This window comes from Dunckerocampus dactyliophorus, chromosome 19 (assembly GCF_027744805.1).
Source record: "Dunckerocampus dactyliophorus isolate RoL2022-P2 chromosome 19, RoL_Ddac_1.1, whole genome shotgun sequence".
NCBI lineage: Eukaryota > Metazoa > Chordata > Actinopteri > Syngnathiformes > Syngnathidae > Dunckerocampus > Dunckerocampus dactyliophorus.
This window is the reverse complement of record NC_072837.1, coordinates 20,383,395-20,401,880: the sequence shown is the minus strand read 5'-3', so window position 1 is coordinate 20,401,880 and position 18,486 is coordinate 20,383,395. Positions and strand designations below refer to the sequence as shown.

At 42.9% G+C, this 18,486-nt stretch overlaps 2 protein-coding genes across 4 annotated transcripts in view; one reads left to right on the top strand and one right to left on the bottom strand.

The window, feature by feature from the left end:
- Positions 1-17,745, top strand: part of atad2b (ATPase family AAA domain containing 2B) — a 101,591-nt gene extending 83,846 nt beyond the window's left edge. For all 3 annotated transcript variants that reach the window (XM_054762140.1, XM_054762139.1, XM_054762138.1), the window contains 2 exons: positions 3,546-3,674; positions 15,160-17,745. In XM_054762140.1, coding sequence (XP_054618115.1) covers positions 3,546-3,674; positions 15,160-15,201 — 171 coding nt within the window. In that variant the 3' untranslated portion in view covers positions 15,202-17,745. The remainder of the gene's footprint in view (positions 1-3,545; positions 3,675-15,159) is intronic.
- Positions 6,412-18,486, bottom strand: part of LOC129172436 (kelch-like protein 29) — a 241,953-nt gene continuing 229,878 nt past the window's right edge. The window contains exon 14 of the mRNA XM_054762143.1: positions 6,412-9,579. Coding sequence (XP_054618118.1) covers positions 9,555-9,579 — 25 coding nt within the window. The 3' untranslated portion in view covers positions 6,412-9,554. The remainder of the gene's footprint in view (positions 9,580-18,486) is intronic.

Genomic DNA, 18,486 nt, shown 5'->3' with positions numbered 1-18,486 from the left:
ACACTTTAATAGAGTTTTTATGTCACAGCTTAGTGAGGGGATTCTCCTATGCTGCTGGGTTTTGTACTGGAAAATGACAATATCTTAAAAGTTATTACATACTTAATCTCATTTTTCCAGTCTATTGCGTTCAGCAGCGTATAGCATCCACTAGGAACTTGGCTCCAGTGATAAAGGGAAAGTGCACTTTATTTTGGAATGCATTGCATTTATCATCCACTTAATTGTACAGGCTGATCAGCATTTCTGCCTGACGCACCTCCACCAGTGCTTTTTATTCAGGTGTGACACCTGTGGGCCTAAGCGGGTCATCAGCTAGGGACCACCAGTCATTGACGTTTCACTCGTTTTAACCCCAGTGCCAATCCTTATGTGAGACATCACCACACATCTTTCCTTTTTCTGCGTGTTCTGAAAAGAAACAGCTAGCATGTGGGAGGTAACGTGACACAGCTATTTTGACTATAAAGCCCTAAAAACCTTCAAAAAACTCTGAAAGGACACCAATCTGTAGTGACTGGGAAACAAGAACAAGTGCGTGAACAACTAGGAATAGACAAGCAAATGACAATGTAATGCAAAGTATACGACTGAATGGACCCTTGTGATATCGTGTGCTATGTGCTCCATGTATCACAAGCAATGTCATGGTGACTTACTCCATGGACACTTTATTTTGGGCAGAAAAAAGTTTCTATCACTGCAGGGTTTGTTAACGCTTGTCCTCCTCGCCATATACACACCAAGCCTGTCTATCCATGGTAACACTTTATGTGGAAACACTCTACTCTGTCGGCATGGTTTGGCAAGCTCCACGTTTACACCACCAAGTTATGCCGGTGTAATGACTTGCCCCCCACCCCACATCTGCGACCAAATTTCACTCTCTCTCCTTGCGGGCTGTAGCTCATCCTCCGTATATTCAGGCTCAAAAACCTAATGTTTAAAGTAGTGGTCAATGGTGGCTCTCACAAAGTCTGCCATGATTAGTAGCAAACAGACCTGCGCTTGACACGCTGCTGTGGTTGATGGAAGTAGCGCTAGATGTGAAATTAATGCGCCAAGGAAAGATGTTCCTGTAATGTTAAAATGATCAAAATACTGTAAGTATTACATGTTATCATGAATGTACCTGTTACTGTATGCCCACAGCATGCATAGAAAACCCTAAAACCTTTCTGGAGATTTTTTAAAGGGCTTTATAGTCGAAATAGGTGTGTCCCATGATGTGCATTGTTAGCTCCCTCATGCCAACCGTTTTTCTCTTTAGAACGCACAGAAAAAGGAAAGACGCGTTCTCATGTTTTACATAAGGATTGTGGATGACGGGAAAAATTCCCAAAATATGCACTTTTCCTTTTACAAGCAAAAAATGAAGTCTTTGTTTGACCCTTCCAAATGAAGAACATGGTCACATGTTAACTACTAACATGTCTTTTGTCTAACAATAACTCGTCTTCTTGTGTTATTGTTGATGACTTTTAAGGCGTGTCTGTAATCTCCTTGTTGTGGAGATGTCATCTTCAATCTTGTCCAGTTCTTTGATATTTGAAGAACTTTAGCTTCCTGTGGCCCTCTCTTTAACTTCTTGTAGCTGGCGCTTCAAGCGTCATGAATTTTAAGCTGGGGCGGCATGCCTCAGGTGGTAGACTGTCTCCCAACATGAAGGCTGCGGGTTCCATCCTCTGTCCTCCCGTGATCATGTCAGTGTCCTTGAGCAAGATAGTTTCTCCTGATGCTGCATCATCAGTAGGTGAATGTGCTAGCAGTGTTAAAGCGCTTTGAGTGCCTCGGAGGTGGAAAAGCCTTCATACCGACCGCTGTCAGGCTCTACAACACCTGCACCACCTGAACCATGTTGTAGACACTATGCTTTCTTTACACTGTTCTCTTTACTTGTCTTGCTTGCTTGCTGCTGTAACAAGTAAATTTCCCCGCTGTGGGATAAATAAAGTACATACATACATACATACATACAAGCTCTATCTAGTGAGTACTCAGTGAAAGATCATGATGCTGTTCTGTTCTCTAAAAGAACAAGCAAAAAAAAAATTAGACAAGAAGTGCTTGCTTTTGTCATTATTTCATGCTAAATCACCAGTGAATAACACTTCTCATTAGCAGCCCTCATGGGTGCCATTCTCTAATCATTTGTACATTATAGGGGAAACAGTACAGTGGAACCTCGGTTAGTGTCCGCCACGGTTGGCGTGTTTTTCAGGTAACATTGAAAAATTTCACCCAAATTTTACCTCAGTTTACATGCATTTTCTGGTTGGCGTACAGCATGGCGTACGTCTTGTTCTTGAGTCCAGCTGTGGTCTTAATAGAATTTTTAAATCTTCTGACAAAGAAGCGAGCTTGCGGGCAAAATGGGAACCGGAAGTAACATATTAGCCTGTCTATGTCATCAGCGGTTGTATGTTAACACAAAACTCTTTTCCTTATAGTTTTACATGCATAAAATGCATATTAATGATGAATGAGCGTTTAAGCTTACTTTTACTTGCATGGAAGGCGTGATTGGTGACGTGTTTCCAAAGATACCATGTGGCAGCGTGACACCCCACGGACACCACCTTCCTGTTTGGCCATGACTTATTTCTTCAATAGTGTTTTTCACCTGCTTTATCAAAATGCTGCCAACTTTTGGATCCATTTTGGGTTATTGAGGTGAGAAACATGATTGAATTGAAGAAATAAGTTATGGCAAACAGGAAGGTGGTGTGTCACTGCCACATGGTGTCTTTGGCAACACTTGCATCAACAATCACGTCTTCAATGAAGGTAAAGGTAATCTCAAAAGTTAATTTATCCCTTTCTTTCTTCATTGATATTTAGTTTGATGCATTTGGAATTGTTCACTGCATATGAAACTATAATTGTGAAAGTATAAAAATGTTTTGTTTACATTTTTGTCTTCTTGGAACAGATAAATTAGATTTCCATTATTTTATTATGGGAATTTAGGATTTGTTTGGGTTAGAGTTTGACCTTCTGGAAGGAATGAATGATGCTAGCCAAGGTTCCAATCTATTGTTTTTGAGCTAAAGAGTTCAAGTCTGAGATGTAATCAACACAACATCAATAGTAATCAGACTTCATTATTATAATAAGCTAACCTCATTGTGTAATTATGTCTGTTATGTCATCATCTTGACATTGCCACGTTATTGTGTGTTTAACACGTTGCCTTTCACACGCACCCCCGCCTCCTTTCCACTTTCTGTGTTTGCCTGGTGTCATTAATGCTAGCTTTAATTAATGTGCCGTTGCATTCTGATGAGCTCTGCGTTTTCAGCACACACTGGGGTCAATTAAGAGGTCTTTCACTGTCCGCAACGTTTTAATTAAAGTAGCAGTGAAATGCAAACTTGCTTCTTCTGATTAGCTTTAATTAAGTGTCACTCGGATCGGCGTCGCTTTGGAATGCCGCTGACCTCTCGAGCGTGTCGGCGTTGCACACTACAGCCATCTCTACTCACGCTTGTCAGAGAATATGTTGTTTACCTGCCATTCTCCACATATGTCCTCGCTTCCTGCAGGTCCTGCTGGATAAGGCGGTGAAGAAGAGCGAAGGCTTCAGCGTGGAGCAGCTGGAGAGGCTGTACTCTGTTCTCAGCCAGTGCATCTACCTTCATCGTAGAGAGTATGACAAGACTCAGCTACTGGAGGTACAAACACTCTCTCGAACCTCTCTAGCCGGAAATTTAAAGTTAATCACAGTGCCAACGAGTGAAGCAAACGCAGCCTAAAACATCTCCTATGGGGACTTTTACAAGATAGACATGGAAATGGAGTGGGACAAGTCTTGTTGCTCATGGGTCACAACTAGGCTCCACAGAGACATTTGTGTAGTAGTGCTAATCAAAAAATAAATGTGCTGGTCCCTTTTGCTGGATTAATACTGCCTTTAAAACATTGCTTAAAAAAAAGTAAAAACCCAAGACTGCTTTACAGCCGCTAGCTTTTTAACTAAGACAAAAGCTACATGTGCATTACTTTTACTCATTTCCTTCTTCACTAAGCACTTGTGTGGATTTACTGTGTGGACTTATTCATTTTGTTCAAGCACACAAGGCAAAATAGAGTACCTGGCTGCAAGCAGCAGAGGCGCTGTTGAGTCAACACACTAGTTTGCTGTCTAAAGAAGTACAAAATAACATTAGTGATGGGGATGCCAGTATCTTTCGATGGTTGACTCTCAATCTTAATGCAGCGAGTTTGGTTAACATCGGCTTGCTAGCGATACGCAAACTTCATAGGCTAGCTGATACACTTGGGCTGAGTATGAAAATGCCACTACTCCACTCACTAACAGGAGTTAGTTGTCTGATATATGGGGAGTAAGTTTATATGGGGAGTCAGTTGTCTGATATAAGGGAAGTTTATATGGGGAGTTAGTTTATATGGGGAGTTAGTTGTCTGATATATGGGGAGTTAGTTTATATGGGAAGGTAGTTGTCTGATATGGGGAGTTAGTTTATATGGGGAGTTGTGGGCTTGTGGGCAAGCAGGAAGGAGAGACGATGCTGAGAGACGTGTGTGTGTTCTGAGCTGCTGTCTGGTGGCCGCGTTCAATAAATAAAGTTGGCAGAAGCAACAGGAGAAGTTTCCTTCTTTGCTTCGGAGCTGAATACCACTGACAAGTTAACAGACTAGTAGCGAACAGAAAAGAAGACAGCTTTTTTTTGTGTCGAATACAGAAGATGAGGACTTTGATGGATTTGTGGATGAGGATTGATCAAAAATAACGTGAGTATATTTTAAAATACTTCAATTAAGTACAACCAAACTCAGCTTGGCTCCCGCTGCCGCATGCATGCTAGCGTATGTTTTTTTTTTTTATTATTGCATCGTCGCTGGGAGCACGTCCTGTTGCCAGCCTACTTTGCGGTAATGTTTTGGTGCAAATGCTCTTAAAGTTACATGTTTGACCAGGAAATAGCAAGCTCAAAAGAAGACGGCTTTTTTATGTGGAACAACTGACAGTTTGTGTGGATCTTGTGAATGATTGTGACTGAGCTAGGACTCAGTAATTAAAGTCTACACACGAACACACGACGGCTTCATTGATTGAAGAAACTTTTTCGTGCATGAAGCTTCTACTTGAGTTGGTAATTTGGCCGCTATATGCGGTCAGATATTGACCAAGGGAGACAAAATGGGTGCCCGCTGGCCGCGTTGGACAGGTGACTGCGATACACAGGGTCTATAACGTAAATTTGTGGCAAAGACACCCCAAAAATGAAAGTGAAAAAATGATGCAGCACACTGGTCCATTTTGCTAAAATGTCATTGTAGCAACTCAAAATGATTCTCAGTAGTTTGTGTGGCCCCCATGTGCTTGTACGCATGCCTGACAACGTCAGGGCATGCTCCTAATGATACTACGGATGGTGTCCTGGGGGATCTCCTCCCAGATCTGGACCAGGGCATCACTGCGGTACTTGGACGCATGGAGGAGATTCCAGGAGACAGGTAGTTACTCCAGGAGAGCTGGACAGGGCCGTAGAAGGTCCTTCAATCCTCAGCAGGATTGATATCTGCTCCTTTGTGCAAGGCGGAACAGGATGAGCACTGCCAGAGCCCTACAAAATGACCTCCAGCAGGCCACTGGTGTGCATGTTTCTGACCAAACAATCAGAAACAGGCTCTATGAGGGTGGCCTGAGGGCCTGACGTCCTGTAGTGGGCCCTGTGCTCACTGACCAGCATCGTAGAGCTTCATTGGCATTTGCCATAGACCACCAGAATTGGCAACTACACCACTGGTGCCCTGTGCTCTTCCCTGATGAGAGCAAGTTCAACCTGAGCACATGCGACAGACGTGAAAGGGTCTGGAGATGTCGTGGAGAACGTTATGCTGCCTGCAACATCATTCAGCATGACCGCTTTGGTGGTGGGTCAGTGATGGTCTGGGGAGGCATATCCCTGGAAGGACGCACAGACCTCTACAGGTTAGATAACGGCACCCTGACTGCTATTAGGTGTCGGGATGAAATCCTTGGACCCATTGTCAGAACCTACGCTGGTGCAGTGGGACCTGGGTTCCTCCTGGTCCACGACAATGCCCGACCTCATGTGGCTAGTGTATGCAGGTAGTTCCTGGTGGATGAAGGAATTGATACCTTTGACTGGCCCCCACGTTCACCTGACCTAAACCCAATAGAACACCTCTGGGACATTATGTTTAGGTCCATCCGGCATCGCCAGGTAGCTCCTCAGACTGTCCAGGAGCTCATGGATGCCCTGGTCCAGATCTGGGAGGAGATCACCCAGGACACCATCCGTAGTCTCATTAGGAGCATGCCCCGACGTTGTCAGGCATGCGTACAAGCACGTGGGGGCCACACAAACTACTGAGAATCATTTTGAGTTGCTACAATGACATTTTAGCAAAATGGACCAGTGTGCTGCATCATTTTTTCACTTTAATTTTTGGGGTGTCTTTGATTTCCCCCCTCTATAGGGTGATCATTTTTATTTCTATCAAATTATGTGGCATCATTTTGTTACTAATACATCACCCACTAATTATCAGGAAAGATATTCAAGATCATTTTTCCCCCAGTTTAGATCTGATGTGTTTTCGAAGTGTTCCTTTAATTTTTTTGAGCAGTATATATATATGTATATATCAGAGTTGTCTGATATATAGGATGTTAGTTTATATGGGGAGTTAGTTTATATGGGGAGTTAGTTGTCTGATATATAGGATGTTTATATGGGGAGTTAGTTGTCTGATATATGGGATGTTAGTTTATATGGGGAGGTAGTTGTCTGATATATGGGATGTTAGTTTATATGGGGAGGTAGTTGTCTGATATATGGAATGTTAGTTTATATGGGGAGTTGTCTGATATATGGGGAGTTAGTTTATATGGGGAGTTGTCTGATATATGTGGAAGTTAGTTGATATGGGGAGTTGTCTGATATATGGGATGTTAGTTTATATGGGGAGGTAGTTGTCTGATATATGGAATGTTAGTTTATATGGGGAGTTGTCTGATATATGGGGAGTTAGTTTATATGGGGAGTTGTCTGATATATGTGGAAGTTAGTTGATATGGGGAGTTGTCTGATATATGGGATGTTAGTTTATATGGGGAGGTAGTTGTCTGATATATGAGATGTTAGTTTATATGGGGAGTTGTCTGATATATGGGGAGTTAGTTTATATGGGGAGTTGTCTGATACATAGTGAGTTAGTTCATATGGGGAGTTGTCTGATATATGGGGAGTTAGTTTATATGGGGAGGTAGTTGTCTCATATATGGGATGTTAGTTTATATGGGGAGGTAGTTGTCTGATATATGGGGAGTTAATTTCTATGGGGAGTTGTCTGGTATATGGGATTTTAGTTTATATGGGGAGTTGTCTGATACATGGGGAGTTAGTTTATATGGGGAGTTGTCTGATACATGGGGAGTTAGTTTATATGGGGAGTTGTCTGATATATGGGGAGTTAGTTTATATGGGGAGTTAGTTTATATGGGGAGTTGTCTGATATATGGGGCGTTAGTTTACATGACTTAGTTGTCTGATATATGGGGAGGTAGTTTACATAACTTAGTTGTCTGATATATGGGGCGGTAGTTTACATGAGTTAGTTGTCTGATATATGGGAAGATAGTTTCCATGACTTGCCTGATATATATGGGGAGGTAGTTTATATGACTTAGTTGTCTGATATATGGGGAGGTAGTTTCTCGTGATCATTTTGACCCCACAGGGTGAGATCCTGCGTGGAGCTCCAGATGGAGGGAGATTATCAATGGTCTTGTATGTCTTCCGTTTTCTAATAATTTCTCCCACAGTTGATTTCTTCACACCAAGCTGCTTAGCTATTGCAGATTCAGTCTTCCCAGCCTGGTGGAGGTCTGCAACTTTTTTTCTGTTGTCCTTTGACAGTTCTTTGATCTTGGCCATAGTGGAGTTTGGAGAGATTGTGGACAGGTGTCTTTTATACTGATAATGAGTTCAAACAGATGCCTTTAATACAGATAACGAGTGGAGGGAGGAGGAGCCTCTTAAAGAAGAAGTTACAGGTCTGTGAGAGCCAGCAATCTTGCTTGTTTGTAGGTGACCAAATACTTAGTTGAGGTATACTAATGATGAAGTTTGGAGACCTCGTTCATCTTTTAAGTGGGGTGCGCAATTGGTGGCTGACTTAATACTTTTTTGCCCCACTGTATATGGGCAGTTAGTTAACGAGTTGTCTGATGTATGGGGAGTTAGTGTATGCGGGCAGTTAGTTAACGAGTTGTCTGATGTATGGGGAGTTAGTGTATATGGGCAGTTAGTTAAGGAGTTGTCTGATGTATGGGGAGTTAGTGTATATGGGCAGTTAGTTAACGAGTTGTCTGATGTATGGGGAGTTAGTGTATACGGGCAGTTAGTTAAGGAGTTGTCTGATGTCTGGGGAGTTAGTGTATGCGGGCAGTTAGTTAACGAGTTGTCTGATGTATGGGGAGTTAGTGTATATGGGCAGTTAGTTAACGAGTTGTCTGATGTATGGGGAGTTAGTGTATATGAGCAGTTAGTTAACGAGTTGTCTGATGTATGGGGAGTTAGTGTATATGGGCAGTTAGTTAACAAGTTGTCTGATGTATGGGGAGTTAGTGTATATGGGCAGTTAGTTAACGAGTTGTCTGATGTATGGGGAGTTAGTGTATATGGGCAGTTAGTTAAGGAGTTGTCTGATGTATGGGGAGTTAGTGTATATGGGCAGTTAGTTAACGAGTTGTCTGATGTATGGGGAGTTAGTTTGTATGAGGTGTTAGATGACGGATATATGGAGTTAGTTTGTATGGTGAGTTAGTTGACATGAGGAGTTAGTTGGCATGGCAGCAGTGGGAGAGACAAAGAGAAGAACTGACACAAGTTGCTTCCTTGTGTGTAAAGCTCAGTCAGTGTTTGGTAGTGTTATTTGTTTTCCATCAGTATGTTATTGAGTCTTTATGATGACCTTGGGAAAAGAGCACTAACCACACAAAGCAGTGGCATTATGGATATTGATCTAGTTTTTCCAAACATTTTTTCTGAAAGAGTACAAGAAATGAAATGAATGAGAATGACATGTTTTTTGCAGGAAAAAAAGCCTACTTTCAGAGAAAGGAAAGATTTTTTTAGCAAAAATCCTGAATTATGAGTGTGCAGGGATCTACTGTGAAAGGCGCTATATAAATCAAATTTATTAATATTATGATTATTGTTTACGTCTGATATATGGCTGTTGCAGTGCAAATGTCAGTTTATATTTCACAAAGCTAAACAAATGCACAGCACCAGATGTTATATTTGGATTTTAATGACGTTTTAAATCCTAACCAACAGGTGTTATTACATAGTGTGTGAGTTGAGTAAAAGATCTCATCCATCTTGATGTTGTTTCCAGTGGGTGGAGTTGATATTTCCCCCAAGAAGCCCGTCTGGTCATTTGTTGTTGCCGTGGGGATGTCAGTGCAGTCCAGCAGAGACGGTGTGGAAAGCGTGCTGCTGCTAACGGCTGTCGAGGATGCCAGGGTGCCGTCGGCCAGGTGGTGCGACCTCTCAGAGTGAGGCAGGGTGGCGGCAGCTGAAATTAGAGCAGAAATGTCAGCCTGTTTGGCGCCTTCGCTTTTGTTTCTAATGCACACTGCAGCTCCATTGAAAATGCAAAAATGTAACTCACACACGCAGGATTGATTCTCTGCCGAGGCCATTTCTGCTTACCATGGCACGTCGCAGAGGTACATGTGGTTACGCTGTAAATGGAGCGTGTCAGTGCATTTGTCTGCGCGCTCTGCTCCCTGAGTCCTCCGTGGGGCATGGCGTTCTCCACCAGCGCCACTGACCTTTCAGCAGATGGAGTGGACCGCACTCTCGCTTCTCGTTAAAAGCCAGAGGAGCCGTCTGATCGCTCTGAACACGGTAATACACACCAGCGGCTTCTGTCTACAAATTGGCAGTCGTGTGGCCGTGGGCCTGAAATTACATTTAGCCTTTTTTTCTGCAGACAGCAATTAGATTCTTTGTGACAGTCTTTGACCTCTAGCCTTTGACCATGCCTTGACGCAGTGAGCATGACTGTTGATTTGATCTCACACGGACCATAGCAGGCTGCAGGGTAAGCTTTATTCAGCCCCTTTTCATTAGACATCCTCTTCAATAGTGTGCCAAATAGCTGAGGGATGATTAACTTGACTTGAGGACCACAATAATTTAACACATCACAGGCTGTCATAAGTAGTCATAACCATAGCCAATAGCTATAGTCATAACCATAGCCAATAGTCAATAGCTATAGTCATAACCATAGCCAATAGCCAATAGCTGTAGTCATAACCATAGCCAATAGCTATAGTCATAACCATAGCCAATAGCTATAGTCATAACCATAGCCAATGGCCAATAGGTGTAGCCAATAGCCATAACCATAGCCAGTCACCATAAATGTAGCCATAGCCAATAGCCGTAGCCATTAGCCAAGGAATGTCTTTTAAACAATGGATATCGCCTAACCCTATCACATCACAAGAATAAAGGTGCACTATTATTTAAAAAAACTTAATCGTTTGACAAGAATAAATATGTCACAAGAGTGTAATTGTAATATTATGACAAAAGTCATACTTTTACATGAATAAAGTAGGAATGTTTTATAACAATAAAATTAAAATATTATGAGGAAAAAAAGTCTTCATTTTACCAGACTAAGGTTGTCATATCATGAGAAAGTTGTCTTTCACATTACAAGACTAAAATCATAAAATGGGGAGTCAGAATTTTGCAAGAATAAAATTAAAGTTTTACAACAATAATGCTGGAATATTACAAGAACCATTTTTATTATTTTACAGGACAAAAGTTATAATATGAGGAAAAGTTCAACTCACTTGTATATTTTGTAAGAATAAAATTACATTTTTCCAACAGTGGAATTACAAGGACTTTTGAAATATATTTTATAGGACAAAATGATTGTAGATTTATGAAAGTTACAAAACAAAAGTTGTAATATGACACAAATGTTCATTTTAAAAATAAAGTCACAATAAAAGTTGTAGCCTGACAAGACAAAAGTCTGACTATTATGAGGGGAAAAGTCAGCTAAGAAAAGAATCTTTAGTTGCATCCCTACGCACAAGAGCATGTGTGATATCCAGCCATCCATTTTCTATGCCGCTTCTTCTCATTAGGGTCGCAGGGGTATGCTGGAGCCTATCCCAGCTGACTTCGGGCGACAGGCGGCGTACAGCCTGGACTCTGCGATTAGACCACCGTGCGGGCGCATGTATGATATTTGATGAGAAAACGAGATGTGTTGTTTTGTGGTTGAAGAGTAATTAGGGAAGAAAGAAAGAGAGAAATGTTGGATGGCCAAAAGCGAGTGAGTCTGCTTATTTCAGCAGTCCCACAATAAAAATGTCCCCCACTACATATTATGTTTTACGGCCACAGCACTTATTTGCTGCTCTTTTATTCCAGCGTGGATGAGCAGTGTTTAAATGATTCATGGTGGACATTCTAGCCACCAGGCCAAGGCTTCTTTTGAGACCATTGGTGTTGAAATGTCATCGTACCTGCGGGCACACAAATCACTTTCTCCATGAATAATGGCTGCCAGCGCTCCAGTGCTGACTTTTATCTGTGGATTGGTGGCCTGCTAGCTGTTGGGAACTTCATCTGGACACAATGGACCAGATTGTTGCCACTCAACCCTTTCTCATCTCGCTTTCATCGCCACAAAGACGCCGGCGGTCCTCTGGGGGTCCTGCGAGGAAGTACAGCCCCGCTTGATGGTAGCTGGCGCACGTTCAGTGCACAAATGCATTTCGGCCTTTTTCCAATAGAGGATGAGCATAAACACAAACAGATGACATCAGACAGCAGCGCCAAACCAGATTTTACTCTTGTAATGCTCAGCCCAGATGGTCCCATGGGGGGGGGGCACTTTCACTTCCAAAACAAAGCCTGCCGCCTCTCTTACTTTTTTATGTTTGCAAGATATGTGTGGGGGTGGGGGGTGTTGACATGCAGACAAGCGTGAAAAGCAAAGGTGTGTTTTAAACACAAGCTGCATCTTAGCTGGAGATGCACTGAAACGGTAGGGTTCTTTAAATAGTTGACTTTCTCCATGTTTCACTTTGACTGAAACGGGGGGTTCTTTAAATAGTTGACTTTCTCCATGTTTCACTTTGACTGAAACGGGGGGTTCTTTAAATAGTTGACTTTCTCCATGTTTCACTTTGACTGAAACGGGGGGTTCTTTAAATAGTTGACTTTCTCCATGTTTCACTTTGACTGAAATGGGGGGTTCTTTAAATAGTTGACTTTCTCCATGTTTCACTTTGACTGAAACGGGGGGTTCTTTAAATAGTTGACTTTCTCCATGTTTCACTTTGACTGAAACGGTAGGGTTCTTTAAATAGTTGACTTTCTCCATGTTTCACTTTGACTGAAACGGGGGGTTCTTTAAATAGTTGACTTTCTCCATGTTTCACTTTGACTGAAACGGGGGGTTCTTTAAATAGTTGACTTTCTCCATGTTTCACTTTGACTGAAACGGGGGGTTCTTTAAATAGTTGACTTTCTCCATGTTTCACTTTGACTGAAACGGGGGGTTCTTTAAATAGTTGACTTTCTCCATGTTTCACTTTGACTGAAACGGGGGGTTCTTTAAATAGTTGACTTTCTCCATGTTTCACTTTGACTGAAACGGGGGGTTCTTTAAATAGTTGACTTTCTCCATGTTTCACCCTTTGATGTCAAGTCCCAGTTTACATGCACGCTCTGTAATCGCCCAAATGCTGTGTGCGTCGGATGTGCTGGGGGTGATGGTACTGATTTCAGCTTGTTTAGCTATGTGCTACGTGCTAAAAGCGGAAGCATGGGGGCTAGGGATAACTAAAGTTTGTAGAGCTGGTTGGTGTTGTTGCTCACGTTTCCAGGCGTGTTCTACTTTGGTTGCTGTGCTGATGGTGCTCCTCAGAAGGTTGGCATTCTGATGGCTTGGTGGAATCGGATGGAACTGATTGTTGGTGTGGCAAAACAGACTCGTTTGTGTCATCATTTGAGTGCCTTACAGTATAGCGTAGTATTCTGGCAACCAAATCTCGCTAGATTAGAATTTTGGCTGTGTGATCCAAGATGGTGGAATAAGCAAGCAATGCTGGTAGTCTCTTCCATTCACATTTTTATTTATGGCACAAGGTTCAACTACCCAAGAAGTACAATAGTTGGTTACATGCAGTAGTGCATGAGAACACAGGAACAATTTGGGTAAAAAATGCAATGGAAAACCCTGTCATAGAAAAAGTGGCATGGGGAAAGGCAGGCTAGACTGTACATGGAAGAAAGAAGTTGTTTCCAATCACATCATCTAAGTAGGGACACAACTAACCATTGTTTTCCTAGTTAAGGCCCCAGACGCACCAAATCAATATGAAGCAAACACAAAGAGTGCGACATTTCACAAAAAAGACAAAAATGTCCATCAGTGTTTTCCAAAGACAAAGCTGATGTGTGAAACCCAAACATAACACAAAACTCTGCTTTCAAGCACGGCTAAGGAATGATATTAAAGATTCACGAATCAAAGCATATTCACGTTTACATCCAAAAAAACATTCATATACCAACATAATGAATTGGATGATTGACTATCATCAATCAATTGTTGCATCTGTACATCCAAGGTATGTTAATCCACTCTTTAAAGAGTGAGCTTGATCTGGTTAAGGTGTTTTAAAAATGTCTTTTAAAAAGCTGGTTTCATTTCAACCCACTTCATACAATAGATTATTTAGTTTATTTTGTCATGACTATATGGAAAAGTAGGGAGTAGAATTCACAAATTGTTGTCATAATGGGATGCAGGATGCAGGCAGTGTGGATGACTGCCAGGGCTATGCTAACGTGCTAAGTGCTTAATTGCTGCTGTAAACGCAGCTGTGAGATGTAGTCAGAGCCACGCAGGCGGATGTTTAATATTATTACAAAAACATTTCTGCTATCCAAACAATCAATTCATGTTTATTTTCTGTCATGTGACTTGAATGAAAAATCAATGAGGTATAAATATAAATACAACCTGGGTGGGTGAAGAAGATTTAACCAGATCAGACCACTCATCAAGCTGATGCAATTCAAATTGCTGTTTTGTTACACTTTAAAAAGGTAGCATTGTTGTATTGTTACGCTTTAAAAGGTAATGTTGGTAGCGTCTAACGTGAAGATAAGAAAAGCAGTCATTATACAAGCGTAAAAAGAAGTTCATCCTTGCTGTAGTACTTAACCACGTACTGTAGTTAAGTACTTGATGGAAGAAGCATAAAAAGCTGAAACAAGGGTCATGCTTGATGGTACATTCTTTTTGCCACATCAGTTTTTCATCTTTTGCTGTACTTTTGAAATACCTGAAAGCTTCTTCAAAGGCTTTGTGAGAAGATGTAAGAGGATGAGCAGTTGGTGCTTCTTCATGAAGAGACATCGCCATCTAGTGGCGTGGCACGCATGACTGCTTTTTGCAGCAAAATAAACAGTGCAAGCGTCAACATGGGCTACTTCCTCATTTGTACATCCACTGTTTTCTAACGTCAGGGTTTGTCTTTTGGAAAGACAAAGTACAGTCCAACCTTGGTTTTTGTGAGCTTGGGTTTTTGTAGAAATGTTACGTACACCTTTGAAGGCTATTCTAAATGCTTTTAGAAAAGATGCACTATGGGCATTGCCAACTAGTGGCCTGGCATGCATACTGCAGTGTTTTCACTCACTCTGGATGATGATAATACATTTCATTTCTACACAAAGGATGATCACAACATGAACAAGTATGCATGCAGTCTTGAACAGATGAGTTTATTGTCTGCACAGGAAGACGGGGAGTGAGTGAGTGAATGTTTGGGATGAATGTTTGGGTTACTAACGACTTCCAGAGTTGGGCATCAGCGGTAGAGCCAAGGTTTGAGGTGTTAAGGCGTACATTTTTCAGTGTTTGGTGTCTTGCAGCAGCATATGTTGCACCATCAGGAAGTCGTTCATCTTATTGCATCTCTCTTCACATGGAAGTCGGCATCAAAACTCCTTTTGCGTGCTTTGCATCACATTGACATCACTCATCACATCCATCATGCTCACAAAGGAATGGCACCTCTTCATTGTGTGTGTGTTGCAGGAGATGGAGGACAGGATCCAGCATTTTGACACATTCCTGTGAGACGTCTACAACAAAACCTCCTCAGGTAGACCCTGAGACACCCCCTGCCCCCGCGGGACCACAAAGACACAAAGTGAGTGTGTGAAGGAGCTTGCAAGCAACCCAGCGCCCTCATCCTCCTCTCCATGGTTGGATAAGAGACACTGAATGGTGCTATCGTCTCAGGAACCCTGGACAGATCCACACCTGTTCTACTCACCCAAACCCCTGGAGGTCTCTCTCTCACACACACACACACACACACACACACACACACACTGATGGCGACGGGTGCTACTTGGGTGCTATTCTAACTGGAGTCCATGCTGTTTCTTGGATGGCCAGTAAACACTTTTCATACTCGGGTATGCATGCATCCTCTACACACACATGCACGCGCACATGCACACACGCACAGATCCTCACCAGCAGAAGTGTGAATGCACGGCGCTGCTGGAGGATTGATAATGTTCTGAGTCATTGAACGACAAAGCTGAGCCAATCTCACCCCGGAGTGGAGCGCCATCACCGGCGGCCCGTTCGCCCCCCACCCCCCGGTGGTGATTAGTTAAGGACCCTCACCCGCGACTCTTTCCAGATTACAGCGCCCTCCGCCATGTCTGTTAATCTTAGGCGGTGACGTCCAGTCACTGCTTTGGTGCTCCCGTCTCAGCAGATCCTGGTATTTTTTTGTTACGCTGGGAGCCCCCCCCCCCGTCCTTGTTCCGAACCTTTCCCCTCGCGCTCCGCCACTCGCCCGTCTTGTCCCATCAGCCCCAGCGAGGACGCCGCACACGCCGCTTCTCCGTCGCTCGCACTGCCAAGCGTGTGCCTTGATGAAATATCATAATTATCATATTTAATATCACATTTCTCCATGTTTCACAGTCCTTTTGTGCGGATGGGGGGGGGGGGTATAAAAGTGGCCATTTGGGATTTAGTGCTGATATGGTAATGCATTGATACCAATACTGATATCGTAACGCATTGACATAAACACTGATACCAATATAAGACCATCTGGCAGGGCGCTGGTGTGCATGTAAGTGACTGGAAGAAAAGCTCGCCACAAAAAATCTCTCAGGCCAACTGCAAGCTTTTTAGTGGATAAATGGACGTGTTAGTCAGCAGAGTCGTACTCCATCTCACTGTTAGCAAAATAACCCGGCAAGCGCCTCAAAGCAAACATTACGTAACGTTTACTTGACTTTCCTACGTTTAAAAGACGCTGACTTGGCAGTGGTACCTCGGGCTTGGTTTGGGTTGATGATTCAGATCTGACTGGACTTGTGCACACGGACTAGGTGGGTAGGTGCGATACTGTATGAAACCCGGCAGAATTTTGGTGGAAAAGCAAATCATTGGTTGCACGTGTGATATCGCCATCATTGATATCACACATGCTTCTGCGGCATCCGTGATACCACACGTGGGTTTATGTTGCTGTGGCAAATATTCCATTCCTAAATAGCTGGTTGGCTTTCACGTCTGCGCTTTTTTGATGCGTATCCAAATTGAGCAAGCAAACGCCTGAAGATCGGTCAAGTTTAGCAGGATTGCAGCACTTGAAGCGTTATGAAATGTTCCTGGATGCCCTGCACCAGAGGGCCCTAAAAGCGCCATACGCAACGTGGCAAGTGGTAAAAAAAGTTCCTGGACGTTTAGTAGGCCATTGTAGTCCCATGGACTCTCCCCCTCCCCGCATCTCCCAGCGTCAGACGGGATGGGGTAAGAACAGTCATAAAGTGGTGAGAGTTATGCAAGCTGCGCTCAGACCACTGCAGAGAGCGAGGAATCGAAGCTACCTCAGCGTAATTTATTGTCAGCTTGTTTACTCGGTACACGAGCAGTATTTTTCAAAGTGTCCTGCTGCAAAAAATACTGTCTCACCACCACCTCGCCCCCTCGCCAATTGTGAAAACGGCTGCTCCTGTCATAGCTTCTTACCCGCATTGCATTTCATCTCGTGTCTATTTATTGTATCGGAAGCCTTGCCGGTGCGTAGCATTCGTGTAGCAGGTTGTTGGGGGCGTGTCCCAGGGAGCGAAGAGTTTACAGGTCTCTCAGGTTCAACACAACGTGCACCCCACCCCCCAGCCTTTTTTCCCCTCATCTTTTCTATTTATTTCCTGGTGTTATGCTTGTAATTTGTGGACGTGGTGACAAAACTGTTGCATACTGGACGTGGTGCAGGACCAGGACCAGCACCAGGACCAGACCGTTTAGTTAGGTTGCCAAAAGACTTATGAAATTGGAAGCGGGTTTAAATGTCATACATTGTCATGTGTGTTTAGGACTGTAGCCAGTTTGGACTAACAACCAATTTTTGTCTGGTATTTGACACGATTTATAGTCCAGTATGCTGAGGGAGAGTTTCCTGTTCTTCCCCACTGTTTTTTTTCTTGCCACCCTTCAATTTAGTTGCAGCTTCTCCCAGCGCTGTTCATATTCAACACATGACGGCCTGCTCTTGTTACCTTTCAGTGTACGTTCAAGTTCAAACACTTACTGTATTTCTCCAATAAACTGCTGTGATATACTTGAATAAAAGGTGCAAAACTGTCAGCGCTGCATTGTAGTGTTTTGGGAGGGGGGGGTCGTGGATTTCCAAAGTGGAGCACGGGGTTATGGGCCTGCCTGTGAAGCAATAACAACCCATGAGCACTAGCTTTAGCACATCAAATTGACATTTAGCACTATTGGCATTGTTAGCATTTTCCATTTCATTAAAAAGTTTGGACGGCAAAGGCCAAACGCCACCAATTTGGAGTCAACAGAGGTTAGCAACAGGTAGCCGGCATATTTGAACTGTCCTGTCATAACAAAGCTCAAAGAAAAGTCACACTTACCTTTTGAAGACGGACCGGGACTGCTGGAATTGACATCTTGTATGTAGCACCGTTGCAAAAAGCCAAAGAAAAAGCAAACGGAATGATGCCAGGGAACAATAAGGTTGATGCTTTGCTATATGTATTAGGTTTCAGTAATAATTGTTTGGTTGTTTTGGGATACAGATTTACACACGTACCGCTGCTTTTTTTTTTTTTAAGTGAAGTTATCAATCCTTTTTTTTGTAAAAACATTTCAACAGAATTTCCTCCCAGGTTTGTAAAATATACATATTTCTCCTTGCTGTATTTACACAAGCCCACCTAGAGTACATCCAGGCCTGGTGGGCCGCAGCCACACGTGTAGAAAAAGCAAACAAGGCGCAAGGAAGGGAAGCAAAGATAACAGTCACCAGTGATTTTGTGCTTTGTTTCCAACATCAGCAAGGGCACGACCAAACATCCTGAAGAACACCCA